This window comes from Lissotriton vulgaris, chromosome 4_1, assembly GCF_964263255.1.
Source record: "Lissotriton vulgaris chromosome 4_1, aLisVul1.2, whole genome shotgun sequence".
In the NCBI taxonomy this organism is placed as follows: domain Eukaryota; kingdom Metazoa; phylum Chordata; class Amphibia; order Caudata; family Salamandridae; genus Lissotriton; species Lissotriton vulgaris.
In genome coordinates, this window is record NC_141691.1 from 1,389,209,493 (window position 1) to 1,389,223,468 (window position 13,976).

Sequence of the window (13,976 nt, forward strand, 5' to 3'; positions counted from 1 at the left end):
GGTCTTCAATGTCTTCCAGATTTGGTGTTTAGTTATGCATCAACGCGTTTCAGTGGTTCCCCAGTATTAAAGGCCACCTTCTTCAGGACAAATATTTTTCTCCCATATTCTCATTTTAAAACCAATCTTACATTTGAATCTTTACGCTACACATGCAATCTTGTCACATGTTCTAATGTTCGCGTAGAAAGCCTGTAGAAATGTGGTCCAAATAGATAGCTTTTAATTATCCACAATAAAGGCGCAACTACACGTTCTTCAATCGTTTCTATATTAACTGGTAGTATTAATCTTCTTTTTGTGTCCTTAATTTTCCTAGTCGTTCCATGGGAGAGAAGCTCCTCTCTGGAACATATGGAAGCCTGTGAATTTTTATAGTTGTTCCATGGGAGAGAAGCTCCACCTTGGAACATATGGAAGCCTGTTACTGTTTGGTCGTCACAGTGGTTCTCCTTTTGACCCAAAGACAAGGCCAGAGAGAGGACAACAGACACATCCTGTTGAAACGCGAAGGTTTTCAGTTAGGAAATCGACTAAGATGAGAACCCCTGTGAAGACCAAACACTAACTTACCTACTTTTTTCAGCGGTGAACTATCACCCCCTTTTTAAGATGTAAGTGAACTGATCGATTGAATGAGCTGGAATTGTTAATAGAGCAGAGTTAATATTACCCCAGTTTGGCACAATACTCAAACCAGAACGGAATTGAGCAGAAAGCCTGATATCAAATGAGCAGTGACAGCTCTTAAATCTAAAAGGGATATTGAAAAAAAAATATTCACACAGACCGGCTTGGATTCAATTGAAGAAGTAGAGGGTTATTGAGGGTATTATAGCTCAGAGGCTATTTTGTCCTTGCTGAAAGACCGAGAATTAGAGTTAGATGAGGTAGAAGTATTAGTGTTAATAAGCTTGCTAATGACTACTTACTCTTGTGTATTCACTTAGGATATTCGTTTTTCAGTATAGACAGATTTCACAGTACACCAGTATAATCAGATAAGCAGGTGCATTTTTTATGTTTTGATATAATTACATTTATACTGATAGTTATTTTAAGATCCATTACTTGTTGGCAGAACCAGGGGCAGGCTTGGGTGTAGTGTTATTGTGGGTAATCGTTCCTGGAGAAATACGATTGTGGGCTGAGTTTATACACTGTGATGCCTTTGTGGCTTAAATACTTAGCACTACCCTCTGATAAGCCTAAACTGCTCACCCACACTCCCACAAAAGAGAGCATTTATTGTTATAATTTTTGCCCTTGTAAAACAATAAGGGTTGCCTTGACTCTTTACACAGTGTACCTCATTTTAGTCAAATATATAAAGAAGCAACTACCTACAGTTTTAACTCACATTTGTTTGCTTTCTATCTACTGATTTTATTTGTTTTAAGGCTTCCCAGCTTGAGTTTGTCCCTTCGGTGGCCCATACTCTTATTTACTGAATCCTTCCGAGTACTCGCTTTCCGTGAACAGACCTTTAACTGCTGTGCTTATCTTGTCACATTTGCTGTGCATTCAAAGATGGAAATCAAATATCAGGCGTGATCGTCCAAGGGAGCTTGTGGTTTGCTTTTTTTTCTGACTTCAAAGTAGGAAGATTTATGTGACAATCATGCTTGCTACTGTGGGTGTACTGGAGGAAGGCTGTGTGATGTTATTCTTTTATCTGGCACACATCAAAATGTAAATGTCTGTAAATGAACTTTGCAGCTATTCCAGACTATATATCCGAATTAAGAAAGCACAAATGTAGCAAATCTTTTGATAATTCTGGAGTGTGATTGAAACAAATATTTGAATATTATTAAAGCAATTCAGTGCACTAGGTGATGACGGTTCCACACATTATTTGTGTGCTGTATATTTTTATCAGTAAAACTGTATGCCTGTGCAAATGTAATGTTTATTTTAATTAAACGTGTTATCATTAATGGCAGTGCGCTACCACATCATGCATGCTCCACTCTACACCAATCCACTGCAATCTATTCTGCACCACTCTACTCTGCCATTGCACCCTACTCAGCAAGACTCTGCACCAGTGCCCTCTGCGCCACTACACTCTACACCAGGGTACTCGTTCACTCCACTGTATGCCTCTGCATTCTACCATGCACCACTCTGCTGTACTCTGCACCACTCAACACCACCCTACCCTCCACCACTCCACCCTTCCCTGCACCACCCTTCCCTGCACCACCCTTCCCTGCACCACCCTTCCCTGCACCACCCTTCCCTGCACCACCCTTCCCTGCACCACCCTTCCCTGCACCACCCTTCCCTGCACCACCCTTCCCTGCACCACCCTTCCCTGCACCACTCTTCCCTGCACCACTCTTCCCTGCACCACTCTTCCCTGCACCACTCTTCCCTGCACCACTCTTCCCTGCACCACTCTTCCCTGCACCACTCTTCCCTGCACCACTCTTCCCTGCACCACTCTTCCCTGCACCACTCTTCCCTGCACCACTCTTCCCTGCACCACTCTTCCCTGCACCACTCTTCCCTGCACCACTCTTCCCTGCACCACTCTTCCCTGCACCACTCTTCCCTGCACCACTCTTCCCTGCACCACTCTTCCCTGCACCACTCTTCCCTGCACCACTCTTCCCTGCACCACTCTTCCCTGCACCACTCTTCCCTGCACCACTCTTCCCTGCACCACTCTTCCCTGCACCACTCTTCCCTGCACCACTCTTCCCTGCACCACTCTTCCCTGCACCACTCTTCCCTGCACCTCTCCACTCTCTCTCCTCAGCACCACTGCACTCTCTCTCCTCAGCACCACTGCACTCTCTCTCCTCAGCACCACTGCACTCTCTCTACTCAGCACCACTGCACTCTCTCTACTCAGCACCACTGCACTCTCTCTACTCAGCACCACTGCACTCTCTCTACTCAGCACCACTGCACTCTCTCTACTCAGCACCACTGCACTCTATGCCACTGAACTCTATGCCACTCAACAGTACAGCACTACTCTGCATCACATCACTCCACTCTACATCACTCCACTTTACATCACTCCACTTTACATCACTCCACTCTACATCACTCCACTCTAATCTGCTCTGCACCACTCCACACCACTTTATTCTATATCACTGCACTCTGTGCTGCACTACTCCACCGTGCTCCACTTCACCCTATGCCGTTGCACACTACGCTACTGCAATCTACGCAGTGCCACTCCACTCTGCACCAATGCACTCTATACCACTTTACTCAAAACCAATGCACTCTACGCTACTGCACTCTGACCATTTACTCTGCACCACTTTACTGGCACTTTACTTTACTCTTCTCCACAACACTACACTCCATAATACTCAATTTTAACGCTCTACTCCATTAAACTCTGCTCCACTCTATGCCACTCTGACACCACTCCACTTTATGACGCTACTCCACTCTACTGTACGCACCGCTCTACGCCGCTCGCATGTTCGCTATTCAATGATCTACTACTTAACTCTATGCCACACCACTCTAAACCACTCCACCTCGATACTCTCCACTCTCCTCCACTCTTCTTCACTCTACGATACTCTATAGCGTTCCACTTCCTCCATGACACTCCACAACACTCTACGCCACTCAACTCTTTACCAATCTACTCTACGACTCACTACGGCACTCCATAAAACTCCACTCTACTCCCCGACAGTCCACTTTATGACCCTACCCTCCATGCCTTCCTCTTTTACCCCACTAGCTTTTAGCCAGGCTGAGCAGCAGCCATGCTGGTGTACAACATGGCTAAAAACATATTGGCAAAGTCAAAATCTCATGGATAGGCGAAACCTATTGGCTATGCGAATTTGTTACCAGTATTTTACTGAGTCCTGGATAGTCATAATAATTACGCTTGCAAAGAAAGGCCACTTCGGTCTTGAATGGAAACATATTTGGTTTGATATGTAGTACATACATCGATCTGTATTTTAAAAAAAAGAAATTGTTTTTCAGGGAAGTGCTAACCTGGATGTCCAGAATGTTAACCAACAAACTGCTCTTCATCTTGCTGTTGAACGCCAGCATACGCAGATTGTTAGGGTAAGACATTGTACATTATTAAAAAATGTTTGACCTTATCAATTGTAGTAGAAAATACAAGAATTATTAAGAGCGAGAATGCTTATTTATTATGTTGACCACAACATGGGGATCCTTGGTGTTCTATTTTACCTATATTAGTGTATGCAGATATCCTTCTGTAAGTATCTCCAATTTTTAGCAATGGAAAACAAGATATAATACATATATCCATTGTTGTGAGAACCCTATGAAATGTTCTGATTCCACCTGCTCTGTTTTGTTTTATACTGTTTTTCCTTCATTCTAATTCTGTGAAGATTGTTCCGTCTTCGAAAGTTGAAAACCAAAACGCCACATGAGAGTTAAAAAAATGTGGCCTCCGACAAATCCTGATGCGTTATATGGTTCTATGGAAGTGCTAAAAGTAAAATTAGCATATCTCTTATCTTATTGTAGAATTCATGGCCCGAGTGCATTTTAACTGTGACTATAGAGGGGTGCAAACCACTTTTTCTTGAAACTTACTGCAGTGTTTTAATTTTTGCTGTCTTAAGAACTTTTTAGGTTGGACAATTAAAGTTCCCTATTTTTGAGTTCATTGTTGTGAGTTAATTGTCAATAGCCGTTCGTAGTTTTTGTATGCTTGCAGGAGTCTTATAAGTATTTAATGTTTTAAGTTTCTATTCTGAAGTTTTCTCTGTTTCGTTGGTTTTCAGTATGTATATTGAAATATGTTATGCCTGCACAAATAGAAAGCGCTTCTTGAGAGATGCTTCCTATCGGTCTCCTGCTACATGTAATTTCCCAGCAGAGGTCTTTCCCATAACATTTAGTTAATTGTATGTTGGGTTATCACATCTCATTCAAGTTTTTGTAGAGCGAAGTGCAAGAACACCATCAACTAATTGAAAAAAGACTTAGATATATTAAATGAACGGTTATCTCTGATGTTGCTCACTCCGACACTCGAAAAGAGAACTTTTATTTCTTTAAGGAGCCAGAATATTGGCAGGGGTTTCAACTTTAGAGGGAGCAGAATGAAATTCAGATTAGAGTTTTTATGTATTATCAGTTTGCTTTTTCTTGTTAAGTCCTGTTTTGAGGGTGTTAGAAGCTGGGGCTCAAAATTGCACAAAGCATTATTCTAAATGGTTGTAGAAAATCTAAATTAGGAGTACATGGAGTGTCTGATTAGGTTAATCCATTAGTATTTAAAAATATTAAAATAATAAGGAATACAATTCTGTTTGCAGAAGAGTTTTTAGCAGTATTTTAAGTTTGCATAAGAGGTAATGTCTTTTATCGGTGCATAAGCATTGTGTAAAAAATTGTACTGTGCATTTGTTGGAGACACAACTCAATACTGTATTACAGTAACAATGGTATTAGTACAATCTTAGAACTCGTAGTAGAGTAGATCAAGCAATGGTGTTCCTCCTTTTATATGGCATTTCTTGCATTGGCTGTAATTACAGTACAAGATATAAAATGCATGCTCATACATTTTTTTATGAGGTATCCTTTGTCCGTATTTAAAAGAGTCTGACAGTCACTTACTCTCTATTTAATATTAATTAGCAGGAAGTGTTAAACGTGCAAATTACTCTCCGCTTAACGTTGAACACTTTCCCTCCCCCACTTAAAGCCACTGCACCTCATAGCAAGTGAGCAGTTTGATTCTCTTGGTCTAGAGCATGCAGGTTCCACGTCTTATGAATGTGGCGAAAAACTGCATACACTACTGGATGCTCATTTAACGGAAAGCACTATAAAATGTTCCTCATGGTTTGCACCCCCTCTGCTTCTTAGGATGACACCTTTTGATTAATGTACTTTCCCAGGTTATAGTGATACATTGGTTAAACAGTGTTAAACAGGTCAGTCTGTAAAAGATACAGAAAGTTTCTGAGTGTTTCATTTTGTATCCACTGAGGTGGTTTGGTGGAAGAAATCAGTTCCCTTTTGATGTGGTTTATGCTGATCACTTTACCAAAGTACATCTGGGAATGGTCAGCATTTGGGTAGTACTGAGAAATAAAAGTTGTGAAGTAGTGTTGAGTTTGAAGAATTTGTCGATTGATGTAGTAAAAACAAACATTTTCCATGTGTGTACCTGGCCAAGGAGTTGCTAAGTGACCAAAATATGTGCATTTTACATACATCGGTGGGTTTATCTTCTATTGTCCCTGCAATTTAAACCTAGAAGCAGTCTCTAAATAAAATTATCTATATTTTAGCATCTCTTTTGGTCAGGTACAATTATTACTTTCCTTTGTGAAGACATATCTGAATTTTGTTTAAATAGTTTGTCTTTTAATTGCAGCTTTTAGTGCGTGCTGGTGCTAAACTAGACATTCAAGACAAAGATGGAGATACTCCCCTTCATGAAGCCCTTAGACACCACACATTATCCCAGCTTCGCCAGCTACAAGACATGCAAGATGTGGGCAAGGTAGATACTGCCTGGGAGCCATCAAAGAACACAGTAAGTAGCTACGCCAGTGATTGTAGATACTTTATGTGGTTTAATGTAGACTGTGTGCATCCGTGTATTTTGCTTTGGTGGATGTTTCAAGAGTGACTTGTTTGTGCTGACAATTACAAAGTTATCCTCATCATTGATACTTTGCATTGTTCCCTTGACATGCTAATCAAGTTGGCCTTGAGTTCTGGTAACAGTCACTCATCTTTATCTGATCATATTAAGGCAGTTGCTAAATTCAAGATATTGCCTGCTGGCACGACTGCCAGAAATGTGTGGTTTAACATGTGAAATATGCAAGCATCAGTAATCTGGCCTACTCACACTATTGCCTATAGTCCGGTTACAACAAACTGGATAATACTGAGACGTTGCTTTTGTATCTACAAACCTATCTGTGGTAGCATAATATAGATAGGAATACAATTTGTTATTTTAAAGTTATGGTGATGATGTGACCGTGTTTGCTTTCTTCTAGTTAATCATGGGACTTGGCACCCAGGGAGCTGAGAAGAAGAGTGCTGCATCTATTGCCTGCTTCCTTGCACACAACGGAGCTGACCTCACTGTTCGTAATAAGAAAGGGCAATCTCCTCTCGACCTGTGTCCTGATCCTAGTCTCTGCAAAGCATTAGCTAAATGTCATAAAGAGAAAGTCAGGTTTGTATTTTCATTAAAATGTTGTCGTACAGCAATCTTTTACAGAAACAACTAATGCATTGAATCTCATACATACATCTGTGTAGATATTTTGTGGACAATGTCTATCACAATCTTTAAATACAGTTAACTGGGAAGATTCACACACTTTGGAGAAAGCTAGAGATCGTCAGCTGTTTTGGGGTTCTCAAAAAACCATTAAGTTAATCTTGAAATTTGGCCTTTGAAGATTTCCAGCGATACTCATTTAGACATGCATGTGTGTAATTGTGGTGAAAATGTGCATTTGCACAAAATTCTCTTTTCTCTGCTGGAAAATAGTTTGCCTGCTGACAAACTCCCTTTCATTACAACGAAAATAAGGGGTCTGAGTTTAGGTATGGTTTTCATTCCATTGATAACTTCTATTTTTTTTTGCAATAGATTTATTTAGGTGTGCATATAGTATGAGAAGATATTTTGGCAAGTCTCCAGTCAGAATACACACAGGGTCCTCTTTTCTCTTAATCCTTGCAGAGGTTGCTAAATTGATAATCTTTGAGGGGGGCATGCCAGCCGAGGCAAGATGGACTGGTTTTAGGATCGGTCTGTTGCGAGCCCCGAGATCCATATTTGCCAGCTGATATCAGTGACTGCGTACCTCTTCCTGGGAATAAATCTGGGTGTAGAGGCTGGCAGGGCACCATCGTCCATTTGCTATGGCGTCTCCTGAGCACAGAGAAGCTGCCTCTTGGGAGGATCTCATTCTGGTCTGTGCAGCCTATGGCCACAAGGGAAGCCTTAGGTGCGCCAGAGGTGGAGTAGTGTGCGGCACCTGGTGAGGTGCTCCAGCGCTGAACAGCTGGAGCGGAGGTATCCCAGTACAGTCTGCATACCTCTCCCCCTCCCCACTTCATGGATTGAGTGCAGTGCGTTGAACTGTGAATGGAGCGGGGGAGCACAAGGCTGAGGCAATCTATATTTTACACAGGGGGACTGTGAGACCCACCATTGAGAGTACTACCGGGTGAGGGGGGTTGGTGACTGGTGGAGACAATTTCCCCCCTCCCTTTCCCCTTGCTTAGTCTTCTTCAGTCCCACCTTCAGTCCCACCAGCGCCTCAGGGTGACACGAACTGGTCCAGGAGGCCCGGGAGACGAAGTGGGAGGTGCTAGAAGCACACCTACCGCACATGGAGTTATTGAGAGTGCTCCCTGAGACCTGCATATTGGTTGCATGATTGTGGGTGGGGAAGGAGACCCACCTCTTTTGCCTCGCCCTTGAGCTGGATCTGAGCACAGGAGATTGTGGACTGGGCGCTCTCTCACTGGTACAACTGAAGTGTGCAGGTATGTGAGGAGCATCAGGAGTCTGTGGGGCACAGTGTGCATTGGCGGATGCAGGCAGGGGCCTGGTGGTGGCGGGGTGAGGCAGACTGTGCTCGACTGGCGTCTAGGTCCGAGTTGTGCCTGACTGCGGATTCGATGGGGCGCTCACACCGTAATAATCTCTGTATAGTAGGCCTTACAGAAGGGACCGAAAGCGACAATCCCGTGCAATTCTTTGAGACCTGGTTGTTGTAGAAGGTAGCACTTCCTGAACGAGCGTGCCCACAATGTACCAGCATGACGACTGCCAGCTGGGGCCCCACCCGCTGGCCTCTAGTGACTCATATCATGAACTATAGGGATAAGAATACCTTGTTACATGTGGCCAGGGCGATCGCACCACTCTAAAATGAAAATGCACCAGTGTTTATCTTCCCAGACTATACCATGTTGGTGCAGCCCTGTAGGGCTTCCTTACTGGGGGTGAAGCGCAAATCAAAACATGTTGGCTTCGCTATTCCCTCCTCTTCGCAGCCAAGCTCAAAATAACGGTCAGACAAACAAACTATTTCTTCAAAGAACCAGGAGATGCTTCGGTGGAGCAGCTCCGGTATGAGACCACAGCCCGCCCTTGCCTGCACACCATCGGCTTACACCAAGAGCCCTGTGCCACAAGTACTGAAAGGCTTGCTGCACTTGTGTGTCGAATTCCACGGGGCTCCTACACCAGAACAGGCTGAGGAGCAAGCCCAGGCCCTGACAATGGCAGTTGAGTTGTGGGCGGACTGCAGATCACCACCCATCCACACTTCAGATGATGGTGTCTAACATTGAATCCACTCATTCCACCAACAGCGTGGACTCAGTAGTACTGCCAAATGTAACCTCGCAAACAGTGGAGAAGATCCTGTGACAATCATCATGTGGAAATAGCAGAGTTTGCTCTGGAGAGCTCCTCCATGACAACTTCCTTACTTTCATAGCATTAACTGAGAAATAATGGGTCTCCCTGATGGACCTGGTTTAGTTGAAATTGTAGACCGGATTTATAAAGGATTGAGGATAAGCTGACTATCCCACTTGTCTGACTTCTGGACGTTGCTAGTGCTTACTCCTGAGCATCCCATCCATGGGTAAGTTTCTTATTTGTTTGGACGATCACCGGTTCTGTGGTTGCCCTTGGAAGGGTGTTGTGGTTTCTATTGTTACAGTTTGTTGAGTCATGCAGTGTGATGTCATATTTCTTTCCACGAAATACAGCTCCTGTCCCTAAATGTGTGGTCGCAGTTCTGCAGCTTGAAGTTCTCCCAGGAGCTTACTATTATTTTTTAATAATCAGATGGCTAAAGTTAACATAATCACGTGGAATGTCCGTGGTTTGAGCACTACACGGAACAGGCATGCAGTCCAACAGTATCTTAGGAGGGGAGTGCAGATGGGTTTAATGCAGGAGACTCCTGTGGCGGGAGGCGAGGATACCTGTCTACAGAAGCACTGTCGAGAGTAATGCTTTTGCACCAAATACTCCAGATTTGCTTGGAGTGCACTGGTCTGGGCTGTCCGAGGGTCCTCTTCCGCCATATCAGAACAGAGATTGATCCGGAGGGACATTGTGTTGGTTGTAGGACAACTGGATTGCAGGGGTGTGTTATTGGGAAGCATGTACAACCCCAATGTAGTGCAGTTGCTCTTCTTATCACACCTATCTACAATACTTATTAAATGGGACCACATTCCGTGGGTACATGGTGGAGACTTTAATTGCGTACTAGATCCATACCTCGACCGTCCACATCCGCCACTCCCTACCTCCCCAGTAGTTGACATCTGCGGCCCACCTTGCTCAATGGCTGCAACATTGGTCTTCATTGGACTGCTGGAAATCTCTCCACCCCGAATCTAGGGAGTTCTCCTATAATTCCCCCACATGATTTGCATGTCCTACTAGACCGCATGCTTTGTGACCCAGCTACCAGACTTCTGGTGACAGGAGCAGAATATTTAGGAAGGATCCTAATCCTCTGCAGATACAGTTGGAATGGGGAGCGCCAGAGCCGCCGGTACCCACCTGGCGGTTGCAGCCTGCTATGTTGGAAGATCAGGTTTCCCTAGACGCAACAGACGAGTCCCTCTCCCTAAAATTGTCTGTAAACTGGGGTACTTCTAAGTCAATAAACTGGGAGGCAAAGAAGGTTGTCCTCGGGGGCCATTGTATATCTGCAGTTCTAGTGATAGCAGCTGATCTGCAAAAGGACCTGGTTCGCATCAAAATGTCCTTGAGTACACTAGAGGCTGAGACCCTAGCTGACTATGCAAAGCAGTGTGCATTAACGGATTTACTGGGCAGACATGCCCAGCTCATTGTGCTGCTACGCTGTGTGGATTTCTGTGCATACCAAGCAAAAATGCACGAGGAAAGGGATAAATCGGGCCGATATGAGCATGGCTCTTGCGTAGTGCCATTCCACCCTTGACATTGAGCTCTATCACTTCATTTATTGACATGTGGGGCAGGGTGGGTATAGAGACCTGGGAGGCAGTAGGAGTAGGCACGCTTTGTGTATTGTTCCAAGATGGAGCACTCCTACCTTGTTATCGATTACAAGAAGAACATGAGCTCCCCGCATATCATTTTCTAGCTCATGGCAGTTTGCTGGCTGCTTTGGTGAATTTGTAGGACATCAGACACTGAGCCTGACCAAAACCCTCTGATACAAAGACTTTGCATAATAGATAGTGGTCGTGGACTCCTCACATGGTTTGTTTACCCTTTACCGTACACCACACATGATCCGCTAGCTGCGACATGCAGATGGTGGGAAGGGGATGGGGAAAGAGAATTAACGCAGAAAGAATGGTAAAAATTGCTCATAGTGTTGTAGAGCACGAAATTCCAATATATCCAGCATAATATCCTTCACAGGGCCTCCCTTAATCCAGTGACACTTTATCAAATGATTGAATACTCTCTAAGTGCGCTATGGTGCATATGTTCTGGGGCTGGCCAGAGGCTGCAACACTGTGGGAAGTAGTTTCTACTGCATTAACAGAGATGACTGGCTGTGCAGATGTGTGCACTTTCGGAGGACTCATTGTTGGGACTGTTCAAATGCCCGAAAGCTGCTAAAGCTGCAAACACGCTCATTGATCTGGCGTTGCTGATTGCACGTAGACTTCTAGTTATGCACTGGAAAGCCCAGACGTTACCAAGTAAAACGTGATGACCGCTATATAATGCACGCTTTGATGTTTTTCTGTTGGATAACATAATGGTGTTTGTTGACTTTGCAATTTAATACTAAGCTTCAGTGAGAATGATGTCGATCCAAGCGACATCAATACACACACAACTATGCAAGACTTGCATAGTTGTGTGTGTATTGAACAGACTATTATTGCTGCATGTTCTCGTTTGTTCTGGTTTTCTTGCTTGTGAATGGAAAGAACCAAGACTTCCTCTGAATTCTGGATGATGTAATGACAGCACTGGTTATGTGGCGAGCATTCTATCAATGTACATATACTTTGCTGATATGACGCATTGAATGGTGCTGTTAAATGCAAATACAAATTGCTTTAAAAAGAAATGGTTATCCTTGAATTGGTTAGTGGTATTCTATGATAATACTGTGATTAGCAGTGGAAGCAAGCTAGCAAGTAATGCTATATAAAACTCCATATTCTAAACTTTTCAGGAGCTGCTGCATGTAATTGCTTGTAAAAGGGCTTTTATTTGGGAAGTGTTGGTCCAGAATCCTAAACTGATTTTTTTTATTTTAAATCCAAGGGGTTTATTTGGTAACCTTTTTGTAGCACAGTTGTCCCAGTCCCATTAATTCACTAGAGGAGCAGTGATCTTTGGATACTGTCTCCAGCATTTGGCACCCTTTTCCCGAAGGAGAACTTTATTGTATTCTGTTATAATGAAATTGCATTCATATAGTGCTTACTGCCCCTAATGAGGCATTGAAGTGCTTTACAGTGAATAAAATGCAAGGTAGTAGTCAAACCACTACCTAAGCGCTGGGATGCTCCAGAGTAGCGATGCGCTATATAAGAGTCTTTTTCATTTCATTTCATTTCATTTCATTTCAAACCACTGGTTATTGGGATTAATGTTGTACTCTCAAAGTAACCATTCCGTGCCTTCACTCCAGTTTCTTTGTAGTAGATTAATGATTTAGGTGTGATCATTGGAGGGGCTGAGAATATTGAGAATAGTAGACAGTTTGCAGCAATATGGTTTCAAGTAAAGAATTTAAGGCAGACAGGCATGCACTGTAGAGTGGTCTATATACATGAGGCATGCAGAAGGGAAGGAGAGATTCATTCAAAATAAATGAGGACGGGAATAATTGAAAGTTTGTCATGGTCAATTTTTCATACATTGTTTTAGGAATATAGCAGGTAGAGATTTGTTTGCGATGGCATACAATCTGTTGATATAAACCTGTACAAAGAAGCCGTTTTACATACAGCTCTAAAGGAATGTGACTTTTGTATATCTAGCAATCCGTTGTCTTCCAAACGGATGACAAATACTTGCCTTGCTGCGGAAAGCAACACCAGGCCTTGTTGAGTCCCCTTTACAAGTGACCGTCAAGCAGTGCGGCATGTAAGCACATCCCAGTACCTAAAGCTTTCATTTAACAATATCATTTAGAAAGGGTCTAAAATTGTTTGAGGCATATGATGTTACATATCTGCCTGTGTGCAATAGAAATTATGCTTGCGTAATGTTTTTTACTTTGCTTTACGCTTGTTAACAAAAATTCCTAAATTATGCCATTATGCCACTGTGCGTTATTATGCAACATTCGCAGTAAAAATGTACCGTGAACACACCTGAACAACAGAATGTAGGTGGCTATTTGAGGTGTTCACATTTAAATGCATCCTCCACTGAAAATTGACATGTGGATACATTTCGTGCTGCAGTACTGCACAAATATGACTAAATTTCATATAATTTAGCTGTAATTACGCGAAAGCAATATACGTGAATTTCACACGCCCCTATTTATGTCTAGCTCTTGTACACATTGCTGCACTGTGCAAGAAATACTTCTGTACACAGATAAGGACCTTATGGTGCACCTACTACAACACTGTATTAAATTCTGTAAAGTATTGTCATTGTTTATGGAAAACATTTCACACCATACATAAAGTACACATATAAACATGTTCTATAAACACCCGCCAACTCTTACTATTTAAGAAGGAAGCTGATACACACTTTGCAGCGATGATTATTATCCGATTCAGAAGCGCATTGGACAGTGCTGTCCTCTGCCCCCACCTGAAGAGTACCGGGCCCCACAGAACAGACACCACGGAATGGGTGTGCAGAATGGGTGTGTCTGAGGTCACTGTGACCCTCTAGTATCCATCTTAGCTCACAGTGGATTACGCCGGCCCTAAATATGATGATAATGAGGATGTGTCTCTTGTTCGGGGGCATTCCTCGCTCCTGTTCT

At 43.2% G+C, this 13,976-nt stretch overlaps 1 protein-coding gene across 2 annotated transcripts in view; it reads left to right on the forward strand.

Annotated features, from left to right (window-relative positions):
• The window catches only part of MIB1 (MIB E3 ubiquitin protein ligase 1), a 346,522-nt gene that overhangs the window by 245,438 nt on the left and 87,108 nt on the right, over nucleotides 1–13,976 (forward strand). For both annotated transcript variants that reach the window (XM_086965634.1, XM_086965633.1), the window contains exons 14-16: nucleotides 3,979–4,065; nucleotides 6,371–6,532; nucleotides 7,008–7,189. In XM_086965634.1, coding sequence (XP_086821760.1) covers nucleotides 3,979–4,065; nucleotides 6,371–6,532; nucleotides 7,008–7,189 — 431 coding nt within the window. The remainder of the gene's footprint in view (nucleotides 1–3,978; nucleotides 4,066–6,370; nucleotides 6,533–7,007; nucleotides 7,190–13,976) is intronic.